General features: G+C 48.3%; 1 protein-coding gene across 5 annotated transcripts; it reads left to right on the forward strand.

The window, feature by feature from the left end:
• Positions 1 to 1,858: 1,858 nt before the first annotated feature.
• mov10l1 (Mov10 like RNA helicase 1) lies at positions 1,859 to 20,795 on the forward strand. Of its 5 annotated transcripts, none has more exons than XM_069192600.1 (28): positions 1,859 to 1,918; positions 2,238 to 2,369; positions 3,111 to 3,220; positions 4,138 to 4,325; positions 4,415 to 4,574; positions 5,051 to 5,163; positions 5,458 to 5,645; positions 5,952 to 6,098; positions 6,223 to 6,711; positions 8,110 to 8,304; positions 9,028 to 9,142; positions 9,504 to 9,681; positions 9,778 to 9,848; positions 10,862 to 10,953; positions 11,066 to 11,124; positions 11,843 to 11,904; positions 12,080 to 12,164; positions 13,362 to 13,543; positions 14,427 to 14,573; positions 14,769 to 14,890; positions 15,703 to 15,802; positions 15,885 to 16,049; positions 17,269 to 17,442; positions 18,344 to 18,493; positions 18,643 to 18,750; positions 18,959 to 19,099; positions 19,470 to 19,561; positions 20,631 to 20,795. In XM_069192600.1, exons 3-28 carry the CDS (start codon positions 3,124 to 3,126, stop codon positions 20,665 to 20,667), a joined length of 3,657 nt encoding a protein of 1,218 aa, XP_069048701.1. In that variant the 5' UTR covers positions 1,859 to 1,918; positions 2,238 to 2,369; positions 3,111 to 3,123; the 3' UTR covers positions 20,668 to 20,795. The 5 variants fall into 5 exon arrangements, with proteins under 5 accessions (XP_069048701.1, XP_069048704.1, XP_069048699.1 ...); XM_069192603.1 differs by having other exon boundaries at positions 1,904 to 1,918; positions 2,238 to 2,273; XM_069192598.1 differs by lacking the exons at positions 1,859 to 1,918; positions 2,238 to 2,369 and adding an exon at positions 1,928 to 2,188.
• Positions 20,796 to 23,632: the final 2,837 nt, after the last annotated feature.

The raw sequence follows: 23,632 nt of genomic DNA on the forward strand, positions 1-23,632 counted from the left end.
ACTGTGAGAGACAGGCGTACCGTGGTGTACCCTGTCTTGCACCTGTTGCTTGCCAGGCTAGACTCCGTCTCCTCCGCGACCCTGTATTGGATAAAGCAATTAGAAAATGGATGGATGGATTATGTGCTCAATTAGTGTAGAAGGAATTAAGTTCCCAACCATTAATTTGTAACATTATTTTGTGGTTGCCTAAATATGAAATCAATAAATAAATGTCAGATATTTATTTTCAGGATTGAAAGGGTTACAGAAAGAAAGTAATTATTTTCTGTTTAATACTTTTTATTTTCAGTTTCTTGGATTGTGACAGCTGTTTGTAGACCAGCAGGGGGCGATCTTCTCTCTGGTTCAGAATTTCCAGAACACTGCCCCAGTATGGTGACCAAACATAGTACAACGTAGGGGGTATCATCCTTCAGATGTGATAATGATAAACTTTATTGTAAATAGCGATTTTAAAGGTGGCTTCTCAAAGCGCTTTACAGTTAGAGTTGACAGTAGATGGTGGTACTAAATACAGTAGGAGCAGAGGGGTAAATAACAGAACCAGTTAAGTAAAGGCTCTTCTAAAGAAGAAGGTTTTGAGTCTGGATTAGAAGGAGTTTAGAGAAGGTGACTCTCTGATATCCTCGGGGAGAGAGTTCCAGAGCTTGGGGACATAACAGGAGAAGGCCCTGTCACCCATAGAGTGTAGACGGGCTTGGGGGACAGATGGGAGACCAGAATTAGAAGAGCAATACTAAACCAAGATCCTGATTACTTGGTCACAAGTTCCCAGGGTACTGTTAGTAAGAAAAGGGGTACTCATCCCAGTGTACAACTGCACAACCTGTCCTTTCAAAAGTTCATTCTTAATGCCATTGGTGAAGCAGTTTCTCACTTCTCTGCCTCATCTGCTGCATAGTGGATTGTGTTGAGACAAAAAACAGTATATATGCATTTAAACTAAATAAATGCTAGCCTGAAAAAAATAACTTAAATGAGTTTTGAAGACATATACAGAGGCTGAGACTCAGATATAGCACAATTTAGACACATTTCTGTAGAAAGCCCTGTCACCCAATATAAAGTGTCTTTTGTTGGGGGCATGGCAAGTCAAAATGTAAAGGGCAGAGTCTTGAGATGGTGCTTAATAGCTCAACAAGTCTTTGATGTGTGGTGGACAGTGCCTGATTACTGCTTTGTAGGTCAGGAGAAGGATTTTGAACTTGATTCTACATGACACTGACAGCCACTACAGGAGAGCTCAAACAGGAGTGATATTCAGGTTTGGCTTGGATCTGGTTAAGTTTTAAGCGCCTGAATTTTGAACATACTGAAACAGCAATGCACTTGTCCCTGTGTCTGTAGGTTTTCAAGGTCTCTTTAAATCAGCAGCACCTGAAGAACTGAGAGAATCTGATCAATTGCTCCACTTAAGCCAGTAACCAGCTAGTTTAGCTTGTTAAGAGCTGGTTAGGAATGAAAACCTGTAGACACACTGGCCCTCTGGGACCAGGAGTGGACACCGTTGGAAGTAGTCCAACCTAGAGAAAATAAATGTTGGACATTATTGTTCTGTTTTCCTCTAATAGTTGTGATAGAGTATTGGTAAGACTGCTTAAATGGGAATGTATTCTCTCACTAAGAAGTATTAAAAGAGTCAAAGTTGTTAAAATAATAAAAAGCCTGCGGAGGCCTAATTTGAAGTTCATAACACAGACATGGAAGACCTTATGCGATTTTAATAGTCATTTTGCTTTAAGATTTTGATATCGTAATAAATTAAATAATTAATACAAAAATAACCATTAATTAACTTCATTGTTGCAGGGTCGGTGCAAGCCGTAAATGATCTCTCATACCACTTGTGCAAATACCGTAGTTGCGACCACAAGACTTTCACGTTGTCGACGGGGCTTAATCCGCCTGTGGCCCGGTAACTAAAGACCTATGCGAAGCGTTTTATTAAATTACGACGTTTGGCGCCTCTTTAGCCTAAAGGTCATGTGTCCGCTGGATTTCATTCACTGGACTGATTACAGCGCCTAAACGCAATTAAAACTTTAAATTCGCCCGAGAAAACGTGAGCTAGCAGCAAAAGCGAATGCGACATGTGATGCATTTTTCTTTCTGAAACTCGTATGAGCCCACCAGTGCTTATTTCACTGCACACGAAACACCAGCATCTGAAGGCTGGCACCTCCACGTAATTGCTCTTTATTACTTTTAAACTTAAAACCTTATTTTATTTTAAGCCCCCAGGAGTCTCCGCTCCCCCCCGTGGGCCTGAGGTAGGTTGAGCGGCGGGGTCACGAGTGTGCGTGGAGGTTGAAGGCGAAGAAGCTTGTGTCCGGGATATATAGATAAAGATACGCCGCCTCCGACTGGTAAGAAGACAGGGCAAGTAATTAAAGGGGTGTTTTGCAAATTTGTCTGTTTCGCTAAACTCACAGGGATCTCGTTGACCCGAGTGTTTCCCGCTTCAGGTTTGTGTTTTCACATAATCCAGCCGGACCCGGGGTCAGTTCACCTCTTGCACCTCTCCAACACCGGAGACCCGCAGTTTTTTAAAAAACGCGTTTGCTCTAGGGAAAAACGATGGTTAATTTGCGGATAAAACCGTTCCATTTCGTGTCTGGTTAACGAGACTTCACATAGTGGTATTTGATATTGTCATGATCAAGATGGTGTGAAAAATGGCTTGGTTAGACATACTTTGTTTTGCCAAAACACGATGTTGCTCCCCGAGAGTTTTCCCACGCTGCTTTAAGTAACATTTTCTACCGCAAAAAAAACGTTAGCTTTTAATAAGCAGTCATTTAAGTGCATAATCAAATCGTTTACGTTAGTTCCATAAAGAAAATGAACAAACTAAACCGTTTCTTCAATACGATCTTTTTTTTTTGTATTTTGAAACGTTTACACTGCCATTAGTTAATACCTCCATAAACTAAACTCTAAAACGTTTTAACTGTCTTGGTGTTTAAAAGCTTCATTTGTTTGAATCAAAGACTATCCAGTATGCGTTTTAAGTATTATTCTGTAGATCTGAGGAGCGTGATATTTGGAAATGTAAGTTGTAGTAGGAGGTGGCATATTGGTGATTGTGTTGAGGACCTGTGTTGCAGGCAGTGTGTTAAGATGGTGACAGTAGCGAGGTCCCTGGTGGCCAAGCTGCTGGCCCCACTGTGGAGAAAGGCGGAGGAAGAGGAAGGTGAGGAAGGACTGATCACTTCTGGTAAGTTGTAGATGCAAAACTTCCTGAGGTTCACACTTGGTGTGTTTGCAGCTAATTTGACATCTTCAGCAAAGATGCAGATGTGGTTTGGACCTTCCAAGTCAGCATGCCATTCAATGAATACAGTAAGAGCGCAGGTATAATGAAAACCAAAATTCCTTCTAGCTCTCCAAGACCAGGAATGAGGATCACTGTTCCTCAGGTCTGTTAAAAAGTGCGGCAAAACTGGGATGTCGGAGAAATGCACCAATAACTTGGCGTGAAGGAGTCAAAATGTTTTACATGTTCCAAAACCTTCACTTGCTTTTAACTTTATTTTCTTTTTACCTTTCTTGGGAAAAGTCCCTAAAATGGCCATTCCTATTACGTTAAACTATAATTCTTAATGTTGTAAAGGTGACTGCAGTGGTGTTATGCTATACTGAAAGCAAGTAAAATGCATTTGGACATGGTAGGTGAGTCGTGGTCCTAGAGGCCCACACCCCTTTCTACTGTTTCAGCTGTCTGTTTTTTTTTTTAATGTAACGTTTCTCTCAATAACGTTCCGTTTTTAACGTTATTGAGGTTTTTCGTAGGACTGTGTCTCATCCTCGTATAAGGGTGTTTCTTTTCATCTGCTGTGCCGCAGGCGTGGAGGAGATCCGGCGATGCATTTTTCTTTCTGAAACATTATATTCTTCTTCTTATTATTATTATTATTATTATATTATAATAATAATATTAATCTTATTATTATATTATTTGCTCCGAACACCCCACAGGACTAACAAACACTTTTTTTTTAATTTTTATTAGTGTAAATTAATTTATTTTCTTATTAAACATCAATTTGCCGTGTAAATCTCTTTCTGTAGTATCACCGCCGGTTTTTGTCTTTGATCAAGTTTAGCGAAATGTTTTCGTCTGCTGTGCCGCAGGCGTGGAGGAGATCCGGCACCTCCACAGCGGAGTGGTGACGCGGCTGTGCCAGGACTACGGCCTGATCGACGAGCTCGTGTGCTTCACGGCCGCCGAGGTGCTGGGCGGCCTGTCCGTGGGCGCTGGGGACCAGGTGCGCGCCGTCGCCGTGAGAGACCGCGCCGCGGGGGGCTGGAGGGCGCTGCAGGTGAGTGGGGGGTGGGGGCGCGTCCGACACGCCCTCGCTGACCGCCATCCGCGGCCAGCCTGCCCCGAGCGGCCTTTCTTCTCCCGCAGGTGGAGCGGGTCACAGACTCCTGGGAGGAGGCCGGGGGCAAGACGGTCGATTCCGAAACCAGTCCGCTCAAGTCTCTGATTGGGATGGTGACCTCATGCGAGCGGGAGGGCGGGTTCATCAATCACACTACCTACTTCCCCCAGCAGGCGCTGTGCGATGGTGAGACCCGTCTTGCCGTGTGTTTATATTCTATACGTGTGCACCATACAGATACATAACCCATTTATTATCCTCCGGGCACTCCGGTTTCCTCCCGCACTCCGAAGACAGGCTGGTGGGTTAATGGGCTTCTGGGATAATTGCCCCTGGTGTGAGTGTGCGTTTGGGTCTGTGTGTGTCCTGTGATGGACTGGCGTCCCCTCCTGGCACACCCCTCCCAGAAGCTCTGGCTTCCCTCGCAGTCCCGTTCTGGATAAAGTGGATTAGAAAATGGATGGATGGGGTCCGTCGCAGAGCAGTTCCATTCATTTGTCCTTGCAGTCTGCCGTTGTATTTGTAATTATGTTAATGAAGTGTTGTATCCAGCACCTGGTGGCTTACACTATGTATGTGCCAGGGCCTTGTGCTTGTAAAGCCTGGCGTGTTTCAGTGTGCCGTACAGTAGGGCCTGACTGGTGTCCCTGTCGTGTGCCCAGGGTTCAAGCCCGTGAAGGGAGATTGGGTACAAGCTCAGTACTTCGTCAGCCAAACCCAGTGGGCAAGTCAGGCCAAGTCTGTTGCCCCACTGCGGTACCATCGGATAGACCAGGTCAGTCTGCCCTCTGCTCCTGTCCGTGTACTTCTTTCTGCCCATTCCCCGTCATTTCTCCCTTTGCATGAACTGTTACGAATGAGCTGTGGCCTGTCTAGAGTGCCTGATAAACTACAATTGTCTGTCCTCACCCTGTACCTCTTTTCTCTCGCCCCCCCCATGGTCTGTCTTCAGTATCCGAGGCTTCAGATTCCTCCTGAAGTCCCTCTCTCTGTCACCTCCCCCCATGTAATCGTAGCCAGTGCGGTCCTAATATACCGCAGTGCGTTTATTAGCCCCTCTCTCACTCAGGTGTCCGTGTCCAGTGTTCATGGGCGTACCGGCGTGGTGGACGACAAGGTTTTCTTCACCTTGGACTCCCTCCTGTTGCCAGACCAGTACACGCCCGGCGCTGGCGACCTGGTCACTGTGGTGGTGGTGGAGAGCTCCCAGTCGATGTACTGCTGGAGGGCCCTGTGCATGGCGCCTAGCGACCGCAGGTAATAAGCCCATCATAACGGCCCCTCTACACCATTTTTCGCTTATTTCCCGGTTAATTCTGAAGCCATCCATTATAGCATGAAAAATGCTGCCCAGCCATGTTGTTGAGGCCGATACCCTGATTTGAGAGTGGCCGGGGGAGACCCTTGGGTTGACGGACCACTGACTGTCTGATGCGACGAACAGCCTCCTCTTGTTTGTAACTGTTCTAACGTTCATAAAACGAGACGGCCTGCAGCTGTCCCAAGTGAGTGCGTTTTGTGTCATGTCCGTGTAGCGGTCTAACACGGCTGCTTTTCCTGTAGCGCGTGTGCGAGGTCCCCGGTCCAGCCTGCTCCGGAGTGGGAGAACCAGAGCCTGCTGCTGAACAAGGGGGATCTCGAGGTCGGCACCGACACGGACTTCGGCAGGCTGCTTCTGGGTCAGGGCAGGGCGCTGCAGGTCTGGATAGAGTGAGTGACTCCGATGTTGGCTACGTGCTCCTGCTTTCCTCGCCATCTCTCCTGTTACCACCTAGTGCTGCTCCTCTTTCTACTTTTATTCCCCCTCTCCCTCTGACCGCTCGCTGTCTTTCAGGAATAAGGGCACAGAGACTCGGCACCTTCAGGGCTGCGAGTTCGCAGGCAGGGACCCTGAGGGCCAGTTCACGCTCTGCTTCCCCAGAGAAGAAACTGTGCCCCAGGAGATGGAGACTCCGTCGCCCCCTAGTGGCCCCGTCCATATGGGACATCTGCCCCAGCGCCAGGGCTTTCTCGGGGGCTACGGTCCCCTCCGCAGACCCTACCTGGGCTCGGTGCTCAGGCCGCCGTGCTCGATCTCCGGAGGAGGGCAGTGCCCGTACCCGGTTCTCCGTCTCCCGGGCCCTCCAGGTGGTGGAGAGGGGGCAGCCCGGGAGGAGGTCGAAGGAGGGGGAGGGCCGCCTGCCCTGGACCAGGGGCCAGGGGAAAGGGTGTGTGAAAAGCTCAGCGCCGGTCCTGACGAGGCGGAGCCAGCGGGGACCAGCAAGAGAGAGATCGCGATCCCTCCGGGGCAGAGAGTGTGCGTTTCAGTGCGGTGCCAGGCCAGGTGAGATTCCGCTGGTGCTCTCCCACCTTTTGGTGCGTTTGTCCGTTCACTTGTCTCTGTCCCTGTAAAATTTAAAACTAGTTTGGGTAGTCCTGCGGGCATCTCATTTTCAGGCAGCAGGAACGCCTTTAAAATGGCAGAGATCAGTCTCGTCCAAACTTCAGAACGGCTTCTATTGAATCTATGCCAAGCAGCAGTATTTTTGCTTCATCGTTGTTTATAATTTTACTGAAACTACGTTAATGAGGTGCAAAAAATGATAAAAATACGCATTTGTAATGGGATCTGGTTTCTGGAGCTTTGCCTTGGTTTCCATGCTCTTGGAATTGGCATAGACCAGTCAGGTGTGAGTTTGCTCTCCAAGCCACACCAGTTGGCGTGATGAACCCAAGAGCTCCACCAAGGCTTTTCAGCAAGACGTCAAAGGCGAGTGCAGCTGAGTAATGTACTTTTGTGGATTTTATTTTCTTTTTCAAGTGTTCAGTAGGTGTGATCTTACATTGAAATCCATACTAGAAGCGATCTAAAGTCTGCCTTTATCAGTTCCATTCAGCCCTGTTTGGGGAGCACAGCAAGGATTGTGACCCTGAGGTTCAGAGCTTCTGTGTGCAGGATTACAACCTGCTGATGACTGTTGGGTTGTCCTAACTAGACCACTCTGGACAGGGCGGATTATTCCTTAAACCGAAAGAAATGCATACAAATATTTTAGGTATTTAAGACAAATGTTAACCAGCAATTTCACCTTTTTTGATGACTATTGTACTGTTAACTCTGACTGCAGTAATTGGATAAGAAATATATATCAGAAGATTAAAGCTGCCATTAATGACTCGGGAAAAACTAAGAATTAAAAGTTTCCAGTTTCTCTACTGATCGTATTGGGGAGAATTCACATCGGCAGGGAGAGTCAAGTGGCTGCAGTATACTTCAAGACCTCAAAACATCTCTTGGCATGTGTTGAAAGTTTTGGGTTTCAAGTGATTTAATCACTGTGACTGAGTTGCATGGAAAGTGGTCATTTTATATCCTATGTTTGACAATTTTTCCTAGTTTCTGGTGAATGTGGTTAGCATTTGCACATCCAGCATTCAAAGAATTAATCCGTGCACTTGTAAAGATTCAGTAAGTCGGCAGTCCTTTTTTCATGTTTGTGTCCTTTCACATGATGCTTACTGATGGCGGACGTTTTGAATAAGAAATTCACAAATCGCGGTATTTAGAAATCCCCAGTTTCCCCTTGAAATAACTAAGCCGCTGCTGCCTGGAGCCCAGTTGCCCGTGACGATCTGCCGTTTTTCGAAACTGAACCGTCCAGACCCGGGTGCTGGTTTGAAACCGACCGGGTCCCGGCCCGGTACTGCGTTGCGCGTTGACGCTGGGCCCTTCTCCTCCCAGGAGCCTGGGCCGCTGTACGGAGATCCTCCTGCTGCACTTCCCCGGTTTCACCATCAAGAGGCGCCTGCAGGCCCGAGTCGGCAGCGTGGAGGAGAGTCTGCTGCAGCCGGCGTCGCCGTATTGCCCTGCCCAGCCAGCGCTGAGAGCAAGGGGCGCCGAGACCCTCACTGTCCTGCCTGGACCTGCCCCGTCGCGGTGAGTCTGGCACCCTGCCTCCCGCGCTGAGCCTCGCCACCTGGGAGCCCAAACGTTTGTTAGGAAGATGGTGGTCCAGTGCTGGACTGTAGCATGTGAATAACTTATTAAAAGAGAATGTGGCTCCGAATCCCTTTGAGGTTGCTGGCAGCCGTCTTGAAGCAGGTTATTAGACTAAATGGTATCATGCACTGGGAGCAGCAGTTTATTCTCTAGTAGTCCTAATCATGAAAGTGGAAGCACTCCAAAGGTGTCTGACTTCGGTTGAGAGCCTTTTAAACTGTGTCCAAATAATAGACGTACATCTCTGTGTGCCTGATGCAGTCCTCCTTGAAATTGGCTTTTTATATACCTTTCAAATTCTTCGAAAAAACATGATCACCTAGTGTAATTCTATAAAAAGTATTGAAAACCGGCTCCCAAAAAAAGACCGTTTTGCAAAGCATTATAGTTTGTGAATCTTAGAGTCCCCCGTGAGGGGACCTGGTTCGGGTAATCGGGATTAAGTCTTGTGCCGTTAAAGTAACAGCAGCTCCACTGGGTGGATCGAATAAGTATACAGTATGTCTCAACACGCTTGAAGCTTTCTTCCTTGAAATTGAGCTTTAAAGTTTACGTGCCTTCTGAAATCGTCCGAATGGCCCGCTGTTCACCGCTGCTCAGGCGTGACGGTCATCGACTGGCTGCGTTTCGAGTCACGCCCGCGGCTGTGTCTGCCCGCAGGACCCTGAGGCGGCACCTGCCCAGTTTCCTGGGCCACTACCCGGTGCCTCAGCGGCTGCGGGACTGCGTGTGGGCGAGCGGCGACGTGCTGGTGGCGCACCCCGAGCTGGGGCAGGTGGGGGATCCGTCCTTTTCTCGCTGGTCGTCGGTCTGTCCGTCTGTCTCCGTCCTCCCGGTGCCCCGCTGGGGGGGATCCGCTGTCTGTCGTTCCGTCTTCGCCGCCCCCCAATTTTCACCAGCCGGCCCGTTTCAGACTCCCATCAACCCCTTGACTTCCTCTTTGCTTCCGACGCGTCCTGTGGTGGGGTGGGTAAAAATCTGAACGGGGGGTACAGGTCTTCCGTTTGAGGTGTCCATTAAAAAGCGTTGGGGCGAAGAGATCGGGTTCGACTGGAGAGCCGGGGAAGGAAAGAAGGGGAGACGGAACGGCCAGCAGCATGACGCCGGGCGTGACGCTTTCCGATGTCCCGCCCCAGCCCCTGTCCGTGGAGACCCTGCAGCCGCGGTTCTCGGTCCTGCTGTGGCTGGAGGAGCTGAAGGCGGAGAGGGAGCTGCAGGAGTTCGGCCTCGGCGGCGCCATCCTCAGGAAGAGCGGCGATCACCTGCAGCTGGAGGTGCCCGGCGTGGCCGAGGGGCGGCCCAGCGTCACCGTAGGCGAGTAGCGGGCGGAGGGAGGCGCGCGGCGGGCTGCGGCGGAGGCCGATGTGTCTGCCGCGCTGTGACGGGAGCTGTGTGTCCGCCTCCCCGCAGGAGACAAGGTCCTGCTGAAGAAGCTGCTGAGCGGGGGGGTCCAGGTGGAGTACATTGCCTACGTCACGGAGGTACGAACACAGCTGGGGGGTGGGGGGAGAGGGGGTGTGCCGAGTTTTGATGTCTAGCCAACGTCACGTCAGGGTCACGTTCTCGGCTTCCTGCGGCTGCCTCGCCACCGTTTCTGCTTGTTGGTTTAAGATTGTGAGGTTTCCATCAGAACGGGATCTGTGTTACTGTAAACGCAGTGCAGAAGCATTTAGTCTCCTTTCAATAATCATTTCTGGTTATCTGAGAATTTGAGGCATGTTAGGTTTAAATACCTATTAATATTATTCTTGTAATAGCTTTCAAATTGTTAGTTATTACACCAGCTTTTATACAGTAGATCCTGATACAGAGTGATTTTTTTCAGTTATTTTCCTCTGTACTAATTTCCTTAAAACTGTACCATGTTAATCAGTCTTTAAGAACTGTTTTAGCATTTCTTTCCTTTAAAACCTCGGTCAAATTGTTCAGAAGCTTTGTGGGGTGCTGTAAAAGTTTGTCATCGGAGATTTTCATTTGAGATTTGTGTTCATCACTCAGGCATTGAAATGAAACATTTTATTTATACAGCGCCTTTGGATGCTTACCAATCAAACTGTGAAACATTAGCAGCTCTGGAAAGTTTGCTATTGCAATTGGGGCTGATTCAAAATTTAGTCTAGAGGCCACTTAATGTATGTTATGCTCTTAATTCATAACTTATTTCAACTCCATTTATCATAGTGATTATATTTGAAATTGAGATTTAGGGAGCAGAGACCAGAAATATCCTGTTTATTTAATCAATTTGAGTAAATTAAAAGGAATATGGTGTGCTTTGAATTGATGTTGATTTAATGGATGTTAAATTAAAAGTGTGTTCAAGACCTTGTGATTTCCATCCATAACGCAAGTCTCATTTCCATGTTTAATATTAATAAAATTAATTTTAAATTGCACGGGGGGGGGTCTGATCATATACAGTAAACTGTGATCTCTGATACTGTGGTGAACCTGTACGGAGTCTGGCCTCTCAGCCAGCTGCATTGCCTTGTAGATCAGTGAGGAGGAGCTGACTCTCAGGGTGAACAGCGATTTCCAGCGCAGTTACATGGGAGAGCCGCTGGATGTCGAGTTCACCTTCAACAGGTAACAGACCGGCGAGAGGAGGTGGGGAAGACCCGAGCATGTGCGTGTTCATGCCAAACTTCGGGTCCCGTGCGCAAGCAGTGCCTTGTGATGAACCCGTGTTTATTTCCAGGCTGACAATGCGCCGCTGTCATTGTGCGCTGGAGCAGTCCAGACACCTGGGGGAGACAGGTGAGACATTACGATGAGGGAATTATCCACCCGAGACCCAGAGTTCAGGCCTTTCCCTGCACAGTGAGTCCTCCTGGGGCTTCAGAGAGAAAGTGGAATGGCCGCTGATGGTCAGTGTCTTCATGCCCATGCCTGGCGTTTCTCTCGCGGCTTTAACAGAGGGGCCTTCTGGAGAAGCGTCCTCGCTGATCTCCCCGGCTCAGTCTGTTCTGCAGCAGACACATCTTCCCTCTTCACTTTTACAAACGCGTATGGAAATATTCATTGTGGATAAATAAGCAGATGTAATAAACTTGCACGTGGTGGAAACTAGGCTATGCAAACAAAAACTGGAGTGGGTTTCCTCCTTTCTTTGGCAAACCACTTCTTACTCCTTACACCACTACAGTTTCACTAAGTAATGTCTTTTTTTTTTGCTCATTAAGTGGGTTTATTTGTTGATGGTTTGCGTTATTAGGAGTTATTTAAACAGTGTGGGGTTAGAAATTAGCACTAACTCTACCACTTGCTGGGTCTCGGAGCAGACCTCGTTTATAGGGCCCTTGTTTAAGGAAGGGACGGACAGGGTGTATTTTCCACTTGAAAGGAAAACCAGGAGGGGCGGTGGTGTGTGAAGACCAGCATTAAGTCCCCCTCCCCAGTTTAGGTCGGAAGTTTTGTTCTGTGGTTTTCACGGAATCTCGTTCCTCCTTTTCCTCCAACTGTTCTCCCTCTGCAGTTCTTTTCCCCAGCAGTGTCGTGCTCCAGCCCCCCCAGTGGAATGAAGATTGGGAGGAGGAGGTAGGAAGCAGAGAGGCCACGCAGGGGGTGAGGCGGGGGATAGTGCCAGGCCTCCATGGAGGTGAAGGGATGTGGTGGTGGTGGGCGTGAAAGGAGGATGATTTCAGGGCACCTGGAGAGGAAGGGATTTGGAGTAGTTCCCAGGGCCTCCCTACTTCATCTTTCTCTCTGCCAGGACCAAGGGACATCCCAGAGCGATGGACGAGATGTCAGGATGCTCCTCATGGACATGGTTTCCGTGGCGACTCAGACAAAGACAGGTGCTTAACTTTCACTCTCACTTACTGGGACAGTCTGGGGAGGGATGGCCCTGCCATTCACCGGAAATGATAGCACTGTACTACGGTAACATATACCACATGGCAGGTCAAATCAATGTGCATTCTCCCTCACCACTAGTTACCTGTAAGGAAATTATATACTATACAGTGCTTCTCTAGTTTACTACATTTAACTTTTTAAGGTGAACATACATTTTTTTTATAATTTTGTCAGGCATAGTCAAAGCATATACTGCAAGCCACTTACACATCACTTCAAACATGTTTTCTCAACAGAGATGTGCATTTCATGTTTTAACAAGTGTGAATAGCCAACACTAAACTTTTTTGTAAAACATTTTGCATGGTTTAGCAGATAAACCAGTACATTTGCAGACTTGCTCAGAGCCATTCTGAGCCTACTAACCTTTGCCTGTAAATTAAGTCAAAGCATGGAAATTAGGTGAGGTGATTGGCCTAGGAATTGAACGAGAAAGCTTGGGTAGGGAAAGGGAAAAAAGATGTGAAAGGTTTGGATGAATCCGTGCAATAAACAGTTCCTTCTTAAGATAATGCGTATGGCAGACAGGGTGATGAAGTGGATAGCCCCTCTGGGGTGTGACACTTCAGACTAGCAAACTTTATAATGAATCCACTGGCACTGCAGCTAGGTAAAGCAACTTTACACACACAAGCCAGAAAACTAGCAAAATCCCAGTTTGAGTAACTGACTAGTGGCTGCACTGTGTTACATATGTGCTCTTGTAGCTGTCTTTTATGAATTGTTTTCAAGTAGGTAGCTGCGTTGGCTGGAAATGAACAGGTAAAGGTTTATTCCATGCTGAAAGGAAAAGACTCAGTTTTCTGACACCTGAAGAAGGATCTACAGCCGAAACGTTGTCTCTGTTCTTTTCCTCCCAGCATGTTCTTTTATGAATGGTGTCACAGTGTTGGTGGTACTGCACTTTAAAATTACTTGCGGATGTTTGCATCATTGTCATTGTTTTTATGATGATTGTTAATGTGTTGGAGCAGAGCTTCCTGTGGCTTTTGTGATTTCCTTAATCTGTCTCTGGTGATGACAGTTCGGTCGATCTGCAGCCCCATCACAACACGGCGCTGGAGCAGTGCAGTAGCTCTGAAGCGGGCGGAAGCAGACGTTCACACGGATGGTGGTCTTCTCTTCCTCTCTCCTAGACTCCCGTCCTCAGTCTCGCCCAGTGCCGAGCCCAGGCTGCTTCTTTAATCCGGCCTTGAACCCCCAGCAACGGGAGGCGGTGAAGCGGATCCTGGTGGGAGAGTGTCGCCCCATGCCTTACATCCTCTTCGGCCCCCCGGGAACTGGCAAGACCATCACGCTTATCGAGGCCATCCTCCAGGTACGGGCTGGCCGGGTTGCATTTCAACCGTAAGAGCAGCAGCTTTTCACACCCTGTAACCTGATCTCGCCGGGTCTCTGGCGCTAAGCGGGTTCCAGCCTGGTTGGGATGGTTGCGCTGCTGGTGGATGAGTTTGGTAGGATTCCCAATGCCCCAGTGTGGTGACTGGGTCCATCCTTCAGGTGGCACTCATCCTTCTGGGTGAGGGGTTCCGATGCCCCCCTGTGGTGACCAGGGACAGTGTGCTGTAGAAGGCACAGAGCTTTGAATGCCACCAATAACTTGGTCATTAAAGATGAGCGTCCTTTTTGAAAGAGTAGAGGTGTCAACCCCTCATCATTGAATCCAGTATTGGCTTAATTGGCTCTAATTAGCTCCGTTTCCCTTCAGTGGTGCGTGTGGTGGATCCCCCTCATGAATGTAGGCACTGTGAGGTCCTGCAAGACGAAAGGTGCTGTATAAAGTCAGGGAATTATTCTCGTTAAAGCGCATTTGCCTGTAGTGCAAGGTGTTTGCCAGTTGCCTGCGGTGACGGTGATGCACGCGTTTGTCCTTCGGCCGCCTCTGAACCTCCTGTGTGCTGCTGCCGACTGTGTTGTGTGTCAGAAGGTTGGGTTGGAAGAGCCTGTGTGCTCGGTCTTGGTTCTCCCCATGTTTGTACAGACCTTGTCACTTTGAGCCAAGGGGTGACGATGTTATTGGCAATTTCAAATTGGGTGGATGCGTATTAAATTAATGGCGACTCTAAACTCAAACGATTAACACAGTGGCTCGCCTACCCCCCTAGGCCAGTCGTTCAAACTTTTAGTTTGTTCCCAGTTTTTTCCTGTAATCAGTCCTCCATCCATGAGCTCTAGACTCCTCTCCTTCTGTCCCGGTTCAGGTTCATCACCGTCTCCCCTCCAGCAGGGTGTTGGTGTGCACGCCCTCGAACAGCGCAGCCGATCTGCTCTGCACTCGACTGCACTACAGCGGCTTCCTGCAGGGCGGCAGCCTGGTGCGCCTCAACGCCACCTGCAGGCTAGAGGAGGTAACTACATCTGCAAACTGAATCGCTTTATTCCTAGCAGTAGGAACCAGGCGGGTGCGAAACGCTTGAATCTTTTCCGTACTTCTGTGCTAACCCTAACCCTGCTGTCTGCGTTCTGCGTTCTGCTCAGGAGCAGCAGATATTTGCAACCTCAGATGTCTAAGCTCCTGCCCCCCTCCTCCTCCTCCCTCTCAGTCTGTCGCAGAGGTGTTGCGGTCCTATTGCCGAGCCGGAGAGGATGTGCGTCAGGCTGCGTTCCACCGTGTGGTGATCTCCACCTGCTCGTCCGCCGGCATGCTGTACCAGATAGGACTGCGGTACTGTGGGGCGGAGGGGTGTAGCTGGCAGAGTTCTCCAGATGGGGGCTGGGCAGTGGGTTAATAATTCCTTTCACTTCCTGGATACTCCACTCAAAGCACTTTAAAGGTAATGGGGACCTCTTTCAAACTCCACCAATGTGCAGTCCCACATGGATGATGCAGCAGCAGCCATAGTGCACCAGTGCACTTGCCACACACCAGCTCTCAGTGGGGAGGAGAACAGAGTGATGAAGCCAGTTCACAGATGGAGATTATTAGGAGGCCATGATTGGTAAAGGCCAATTGGGAATTTGGGCAGGGCACCAGGGAAACATCCCTATAGTTTTCAAGAAACGCCCTGGGAATTTTAATGACCGCGGTCCTAATGAAAGTCAGGACTTTGTCCTTATGTCTCATCCGAAGGATGGAGCCTCTTTTTACAGTATAGTGTCCCCATCACTATACTGGGGCATTAGGACCTGTTCAGACCACGAGGGGAGCGCCCCCTGCTGGCCCCACTAACACCTCGTGAAGCAGCAACAACCTTAGCTTTCCCAGGAGTCTCCCATCCAGGTACTGACCAGGCTCACACCTGCTGAGCCTCAGTGGGCTGCCAGCTTTGAGCTGAAGGGTTGATATAGCTGCTGGCAACAGAGGGAGGGAGAGAGAGAGAGATGTGTGAAGAAAGAGAGTCAGAGGGGACATTCAGAGGCAGGCTGGATCTAAGAGATGGAGGGAGAAGATTTTCTTTTATGAAACACTTATGAAGCAGTTTTCATCAGCGGTATCCCGAACTGGATTCTGAGTGTCCTCACTCTGTTTTTCCTCAGGGTGGGCCACTTCACTCACGTGTTTATAGACGAGGCAGGCCAAGCCAGCGAACCGGAGATCCTGATCCCCCTCGGGCTGCTGTCGGAAAGGGACGGGCAGGTTAGGGAGCGGATGCCCCCTTCTCGAACCTACACCCGCCCGCCTCCCTTGTGTCCCGACCTCACCCTCTCCGTGTCCCCAGATCGTTCTGGCGGGTGACCCCTGCCAGCTGGGCCCCGTGGTGAAGTCCCGGCTGGCCTCCGCTTTCGGGCTGGGGGTGTCTCTGCTGGAGCGGCTGATGGAGCGCCCCCTGTACCTCCGGGATGAGCAGCGTTATGGGAAGGGTGCCGCCTACAACCCTCTGCTGGTGGGTCAAGCCTCGGGGGGCTCACATTTCCGTTCTTGATCAGTCATGTCCGCTCAAAGACAAGTCCCAGGAAGCTGCGGCCCACTCCTAGCTGGGCAGTCGGCGTCCTTGAACAATATAATATATCAATATATATAATTATATAATACAATATAATATATAATCGTTATAATATATATATATATAATATATAATATATACAATATAATCGTTCACCTTGCCGCTCTTGACTTTGAGCGGAGATGATTGAAAACAGAAAGTGGCTCTTGTCCATTTACGTCTCTTTAAATTGTTACGTGTTACATCTCTTTAAATTGTCACCTTCTTGGAGACCTATACAAAGGGTTAAATTGGAGCAGAAAAGCAGTGATTGGTTCAATTTGGGGAAATGAAGAATAAAGCTGGAAATAAAAGCAAGCTGATCGCTTGGCTTGCAGTTTTTAGTTGTTTGTAATGGTAAAGGGAGCCTTGAGTTGTTTGTTTTTTTTTTTTGCCAGCTGGTCTGGTTTGCTTTCCACCTTCCAGTGACGCAATGGCTGGCTAATTAGTGTCTCCGAATTGCCTGTGAACGTGTGCCCTGTGAAGGACGGGTGTCGCTACAGGGGTAGTCTGCAGATTGCCGTGGTCCTCGCCAAGAAAAAGACTGAGTGTCTTTCTGCTAATAAATGGATCGGTGAAATAGCACAAACGGTGTCCATTGTATCATTGAGGCTCCGGACGAATCGATAGCTAGAGGAAGCTGGATCCCTCCTGGAGCAGACATTGAGGCTGGACGCTGTATCATCTCTTTCAGTCTCTCCATCTCTGTTCCCCCTTTTTTTTTTAGCACCACAAGATGGAGCACTTGCATAGCTGAGCAGTTCTGAGCCTGTTGAAGTTTTGAGCACCCACCCGTAGCCCAAACATTGGGAGAGCTCCGCTCTGTAGGTTCTGGGGAGCGAAGCACGTCCTGTTCAGAGTGCCTGACGTGGCTCGTACTTGAATTGACCCCGAGCTTTAAGATTCAGCTCTTCGAGTCGCAGTGTTTCAGCTTTTATCGTCTGTATGGGATCAGCTGCCCCCTCTCACCCCTGTGAAATGCCCTCTGGTTGTCCGTGCACTCCCCGCCCCCCAGTCCGTTTCCCGCTCTCCAGTTGAGGTTGGGTGTGGTTGACGGGGTGTCCCTCGGCGGCACGTGACCCGTCGCCCTCCCTCCCTCTCTCTCTCTCTCCCCCGGCAGGTGACGAAGCTGGTGTGTAACTACCGCTCCCACGAGGCCCTGCTGACCCTGCCGTCGCGCCTGTTCTACAAGGAGGAGCTGGTCGCGTGCGCCGACCCCGCGGTCGTCAACTCGCTGAGCGACTGGAGCCGCCTGCCTGCGCGGGGCTTCCCGCTGCTGTTCCACGGGGTCAGGGTGAGGGCGGCTGCAGCTCTTCTGGCGTTGGCTCCTCATGGCGTAGGGGTCATGGGAATTGTTTAGGGCTTGATTGCAGAATTTAAACTTCGCAATTGGAACTAAGAAACATGTGTTTCCAGCAGCTATATCAACCCTGCAGCTCACACCTGGTTGCCACCTGACGCTCAGCAGGTGTGAGCCTGGTCAGTACCTGGATGGGAGACTCCTGGGAAAGCTAAGGTTGCTGCTGGAAGAGGTGTTAGTGGGGCCACGGGGGGGCGCTCACCCTGCGGTCTGTGTGGGTCCTAATGCCCCAGTATAGTGATAAGGATGCTATACTGTAGAAAAAAGAAAAAGGCTCTATTCTTCAGATGAGACTTAAACACGAGTTTCTGACTCGGTGGTTGTTAAAAATCTCAGGGCATTTCTCAAAAAGAGTAGGGGTGTCACCCCAGTATCCTGGCCCAATTCCCCCCTGGCCTTTACCAGTCATGGCCTCCTAATAATCCCCATCTGTGAACTGGCTTCATCACTCTGTTCTCCTCCCCACTGAGAGCTGGTGTGTGTGGAGTGTACTGGAGCACTATGGCTGCCGTCACATCATCCAGGTGGGGCTGCACGTCGGTGCTGGGGGTTAAAGGGAGCCCCCATTGCCTGTAAAACATTTTGAGTAGAGTGTCCAGAAAAGCGCTATATAAATGTAAAAAATTATTTATGAAGGCGGTCTTCTTCCAACATTCAAGCTCAACTTATTCAAAATATTTAACATTATTTAAGTTTAATCAGGCTCAGTGTAATGGCTCTCATAGCACAGCCTCCATTTTACAATAAATCGGAGACGTCACTAGGGATGTTATATTCCAACCGTTTAAATCGAGACAGGTGGTGCTCGTCTCCCTGTTTCCTCTCTGCCTCCCAGGGCACTGAGATGCGGGAGGGCAGTAATCCGTCTTGGTTTAACCCTGCGGAGGCCGTGCAGGCGATGCTGTACTGCTGCCAGCTGGCCAAGAGGCTCTACAGACCTATCGCCCCCTCTGACATTGGCATCATCACCCCTTACAAGAAACAGGTAGGGTCTGTCCCTGCCTTATCAACAGACGCACTCTGTTACTCTAGAGAAGGTTTTGTCAAGAAGAAAATAGTGGTTGAAACAAAACATGTGGAGATGACGGTCTCTTCCTTTTTTGGGGGGCTGTTGTGCGCCTCTGCCTCTCCCAGGTGGAGAAAATCCGAGTGCTGCTGCAGCGCGTGGGGCTGATGGAGATCAAGGTGGGCTCGGTGGAGGAGTTCCAGGGGCAGGAGTTCCTGGTCATCGTCCTCTCAACGGTAACAGCCCTCCCCTGCGCTGTGGGTGTGAACGGCGCCAGTTGTTTTGCAGGCGGCTCTGTATTTGGCTGAATTTCAGGGCTGTGAGTGTTGCGTGCGCGCACACACACACACTCTGCACACGTGCTGTGGAGTGTGCACCTCCAGGTGTGTTATGCAGTGACTGCATGAGGACGACCGCTGCTATATCGTGGGCTGTTTTCTCCAGGTGCGCTCCAATGAGGACCAGCTGGGAGAGGATGGGCAGGGCGTGCTGGGCTTCCTCGCCAACCCCAAGCGCTTCAACGTGGCAATCACCCGTCCGAAGGCCCTGCTCATCATTGTGGGCAACCCGCACGTGCTCAATAAGGTCTGACCTGCTTCCCCACACCTTCGTACTGCTCTCTGCACCCTGAACTGGCACCCCCTTCAAATACTCCTCCTCTCGGACTGTAAGAATCCACTCCATGCGCTGCTCTCTGCACCCTGAACTTGCACCCCCTTCAAATACTCCTCTCAGCGCACTGGGCTGAAAGAATCCACTTCACACGGAAACGTTCTTCCCCGTTACTGGAGTTGGCCAGGGCAGCTGAGGAATAGAGGGACGGCTATGTTTCAGAGCACAAGTGTAGCCCACTGTGGGCGTGTTATGCGATATTATCATTGTGTTGTGACATTATGAGGCCATGTGTTGCCGTTGTACTCTAACAATCCTGTGTGCTTGTCGTGTGTTGCTGTAGGACCCGTGTTTCAGTGCCTTGCTGCAGTACGCATATGACAACAAGGCGTTTGTGGGCTGCGAAGCCCCAGCCGACCTTGGGACCCAGTCCAGGCAAGTGTCTCGGTTACAGACAGGGTTCTGACTCGCCACACAGCCAGCTCCACAGTCACCTCTTTTAAGGGAAAATAACCCACTTTATAACTTAATTATGTGCCCAGCTTTAAAACAGTAGAAGATGGAGACTGAAAACATCCCAGCTGCGTCTATCTTTGATCCGGGAGAAGCTGGGTAATACTGTATGTATGCAAAGGAGGGGTGATGTTACAAATCACACGGTCAAACTTGGTTACGTTTGTAAAGATGGTATATTACAGAGCTTATGTTTTGTTTTTTTCCCCTGAAAGTAGGGAAGGGTAGAGAGTTTTCCCTCTAGTGGTTTGTAAGCAAGAACGTTACGGTCTTAATTGGCTTGTTGTTAAATCTTACAGGAGAGGCCTGTGGGTTAAATAAAGGAGATTTGGAGATGCCAATGATGAGCTTGCCTCCACTCCTCCTTTTAATAGGTTAGCCACATTATGTCTTTGAATTGGGAGATTAGTAAATCTTTTTACGAAAATGTCTGAATGATACATAATTTCTAGTAGACTCTTTGGGTGGTATTCCTTCTATAAATGAGCCCAATAACTTCCTTCAACCTTTTTTTTTTTTAACTGCTCATTAAAGTTAACCACTCCCTTCCAGCATTAAAACAAAGTGGTGAAATGTAGAATATGGAGCATATTTCAAAAGAACCTCATTTGTAACAAAAGTTTTTTTTTTACTTAAAATATTAAGCAAAAATAGTGTTACTGATCACAGTAATGGGGATATTGCTACCTTTTAGCTCCTACAGAATGTCCTCTAGGCTATTTTTTTTTTACTGCATAGCATATGCATTTTCTCAAGGACCTGACACTTAATGTTGTCTGAAGTTAATGGTAAAAATTGAACACTCCTGCAGATCTGTCCTGTCGGCTCAGGTTGGGGGTGATGGGAATAACCCAGTAGATCACCACACTCCTTCTCCAGTACCGCCCTGTTCTTCTTGTTCTCCCTTTCGGCCCTTTTCTTGTCGTTCAGTCACCCTTCCCTCTCTCTCCCCCTTTCAATACCAGTGACGTTCAGCTGCTTGTTTCTCCAGGCCTGCGTCCGAAGCCGGCTCAGGAGAGACCCCCTAGAGCAGGCGGATCCACGAGGACCAGCCCTCTCTCTCTTCCGGCCTGTGTCACCCACTGTGAATTACTTGTCTTGTTTTTGTTCAATAAAATTAACATGATCTGATGCTGCAGGAGGTGTCACCTTGTAAGCCTGCCGTTTGTTTGTTTTTTGTGGAGGAACTAGCGCCCTCTAGTGACAATTGTGTATGGCACCGCAGTTGAACGCTTTTGGTGGGAAAACAAAGCCTTGGCTGGGAGCAGCATCACAAATATTAGACCAAAGCATTCTAACTGTAATCCTGTCCCTGTGTTTTATTCTGTAACGCATGATTTTAAGTAATACATTGAAGCTGGCTCAATAATTTCTGCATTATGCTGAACTGCGAAGAGGTTTGCTTTCTTATTATAAGATAAGTGATAAGATCACTTTATTGGCCCTATACAATTTCTTGCATTAGGAATTTGTATTTTCACATACCCCACCTTGCTCTCCATGAGACACACAGACAGGGAGAGAAGCTGGGGGTCAGAGCGCAGGGTCAGCCATTTATACAGCACCCCTGGAGCAGCTGGGGTGAAGGGCCTTGCTCAGGGGCCCAATGGAGTAGGATTCCTCCGACCGGCCACAGGATTTGAACCAGCAACCTTCCAGCTGCAGGTGCAGATCCTCAGCCACAGAGCCACTGATCTGCCCCTTATAAGGGTGATGCATATTTAACATTCAGTTAACCGGTTCTATTTTAAGAAGTCAAAAAGCATGATCTAAAACCCGATGTTTAGTCAGGCCAAAGAGGCGGATGACTTTCGACAGCAGCATCTCCACACTTCTAATGCTCCCTCGATTATACTTTTATTTTACATTAGTAAACGAGAATAAAGCAACAGTACTGATTAACCCCTAGGGGGAAATGAAAGTGGAACATGAGCGTCTATGGGACTATGCAGTAGCAGCAATGAAAATAAACATCTAGAGTTGTGTGCAAACGTTTGGGGATCCCTGGTCAAGTTGCTCGTTTTACAGAGTCTCAAAGTGAAAAGAAGTTAACGCAGTCTCTGCAGCGTATGAACTTAAACATGATATTTCTGCATATTTTAATGCATAATTGCTATTCGCTGAATTTAACGTATTGGGGAAAAATAAAATGGTGAATGTGGCATGAACGAACGTTTGGGGACCCTGTCAGTATTTAGTAACGCCTCTTTTGGCAGACATTGCAGCTTCCAAACATTTTTTTTGTCAAGAGTCTTGATATTTTTGCTATAAGATTTTCCCAACCCCCACTTTTCTTTGCAGAACTCTTCTAGCTCATAAATACTCTTAGGTCTTTTTGCATGTTTGAAATCTCCCCACAGCTCTTCAATAATATTCAAGTCTGGGGATTGTGAAGGCCCTTCCAAAACCTTAATCTTTTGTTCCTGTAAGTATTTCATGGTTGATTTTGAGGTATGATTTTGACTGTGGGGCATTAGTTTCTAAACTTTGTTGAGATTGGGTTGAATCCATTCTTCCTTCCACCCACACAATATTCCCTGTGCCACTGGCTGCCACACAACCCCAAAGCATAAGGGATCCACCCCCAGGCTTGACCGTGGGTAAGGTGTTCTTTTCTTCAAATGCTTCACCTGTTTTTCTCCGAGTGTTAAGCTGATTGCAGGGGGTGGAGAGTCTGGATCCGTCCCCCTCGTGAACAGATGCTGCTGCCTGCATTATTAACGCTAACATTAACACCAGCCAGACGCAGCAGAGTCAGATGCTGACTCGCTTCTGATTCCAGAGGGAGTTTGTTGTATTCGAACACACACACACACACACACACACACACACACACACAGTATTTCTGCTTCTGTTACACACAACCCCTTACAGTGGCAGTATTGTTAGGCTACAACCCGCAGGAGAAAATATGACCCAGGGAAAATTATCTGCTTACAAAGTCATCTACACAAATAAACCAGTCTCTCAGTAAAGCTTCTTTCCAGAAGTGGCTGGATAAGATCCTTGAATTACCCAGTGGTAACCAAATGAAGATCAGATCACTTTATTGGCCATATACAATTTCTTGCATTAGGAATTTGTCTTTTCGCATACCCCAGCTTGCTCTCCGTGAGACACACAGACAGGGAGAGAAGCTTGGGGTCAGAGCACAGAGATTTTTGCTTAGAAATGAACTCAACAGGCCCAATGCCCTCCTCATTTTTGTGACCTTGGCTCTTCTTTCTAAAAGAAACTAGCAGGTCAAACCCTCTCCATGTGAGGTGGAGAGGTGTGCCAGGCAGAGATCCAGCTCGGATAAAGGAATGCAGAACAAAACAGCCATCCAGAAGAGACGCTAAAAATAGTTGCTTTCTTTCCTATGAGGCAAGCGAAGAAGATAACCTTTTCCGAGTCCTGGATTCCTTTATGCAACATTGTTTCAGCAATTTTTCTGTTCCTAGCCTTTTAACTCATACTTCATACTTTATTCACACACCTAGTGGACAACAAAGGTGGAATAGCAGACCCCATGAAGTCATAAGTCTGATGTACAAGACCACAAAAATCCAGTCTGCCCCCCTTCAAGAGGTGCAACAGCTTATTCTAGACATTAAATGGAAAAAGAAATCTTTTCCCTTGTTTCTAGCCAAAAATATAACAGTTCCTTTAATGAATTAGAAAATAACAATTGAACAATTAACAACTGTCTACTTGTTCCTCCTCCCAAAAAGTAGACAAGTTACTCACCTCTCTCAACAAAATCTCTTGAACCTTGAGTTTTGGCTCTGCACTTTCTACACCAGTCTGCAGTTTCAGATTCTGAATTTAAACAGGGGAGAAACCGCAAAGAAAAAAATCTCTAAACTGGTTTATCTGAACTAAATGATTTATTCCTAACGGGCAAGGAGGGCTCAATGGGCTCTTCTGTTTGTGTTCTTTCTCGAGTCCTTATTTACTTTATTTATAAAAGCGTATTGAATTAAAATGTATCTAAAAGAAAATAAAGTTAAT

Source organism: Lepisosteus oculatus, chromosome 7 (genome assembly GCF_040954835.1).
Source record: "Lepisosteus oculatus isolate fLepOcu1 chromosome 7, fLepOcu1.hap2, whole genome shotgun sequence".
Lineage (NCBI taxonomy): Eukaryota > Metazoa > Chordata > Actinopteri > Semionotiformes > Lepisosteidae > Lepisosteus > Lepisosteus oculatus.

Coding starts and splice junctions, on each gene's coding strand:
- mov10l1 (XM_069192598.1), top strand. CDS start 2,124: ATGAGCCCACCAGTGCTTATTTCACTGCACACGAAACACCAGCATCTG. Junction 10,954..11,065: donor GTCGAGTTCACCTTCAACAG/GTAACAGACCGG, acceptor GTTTATTTCCAG/GCTGACAATGCGCCGCTGTC. Junction 11,905..12,079: donor ATGAAGATTGGGAGGAGGAG/GTAGGAAGCAGA, acceptor TCTCTCTGCCAG/GACCAAGGGACATCCCAGAG.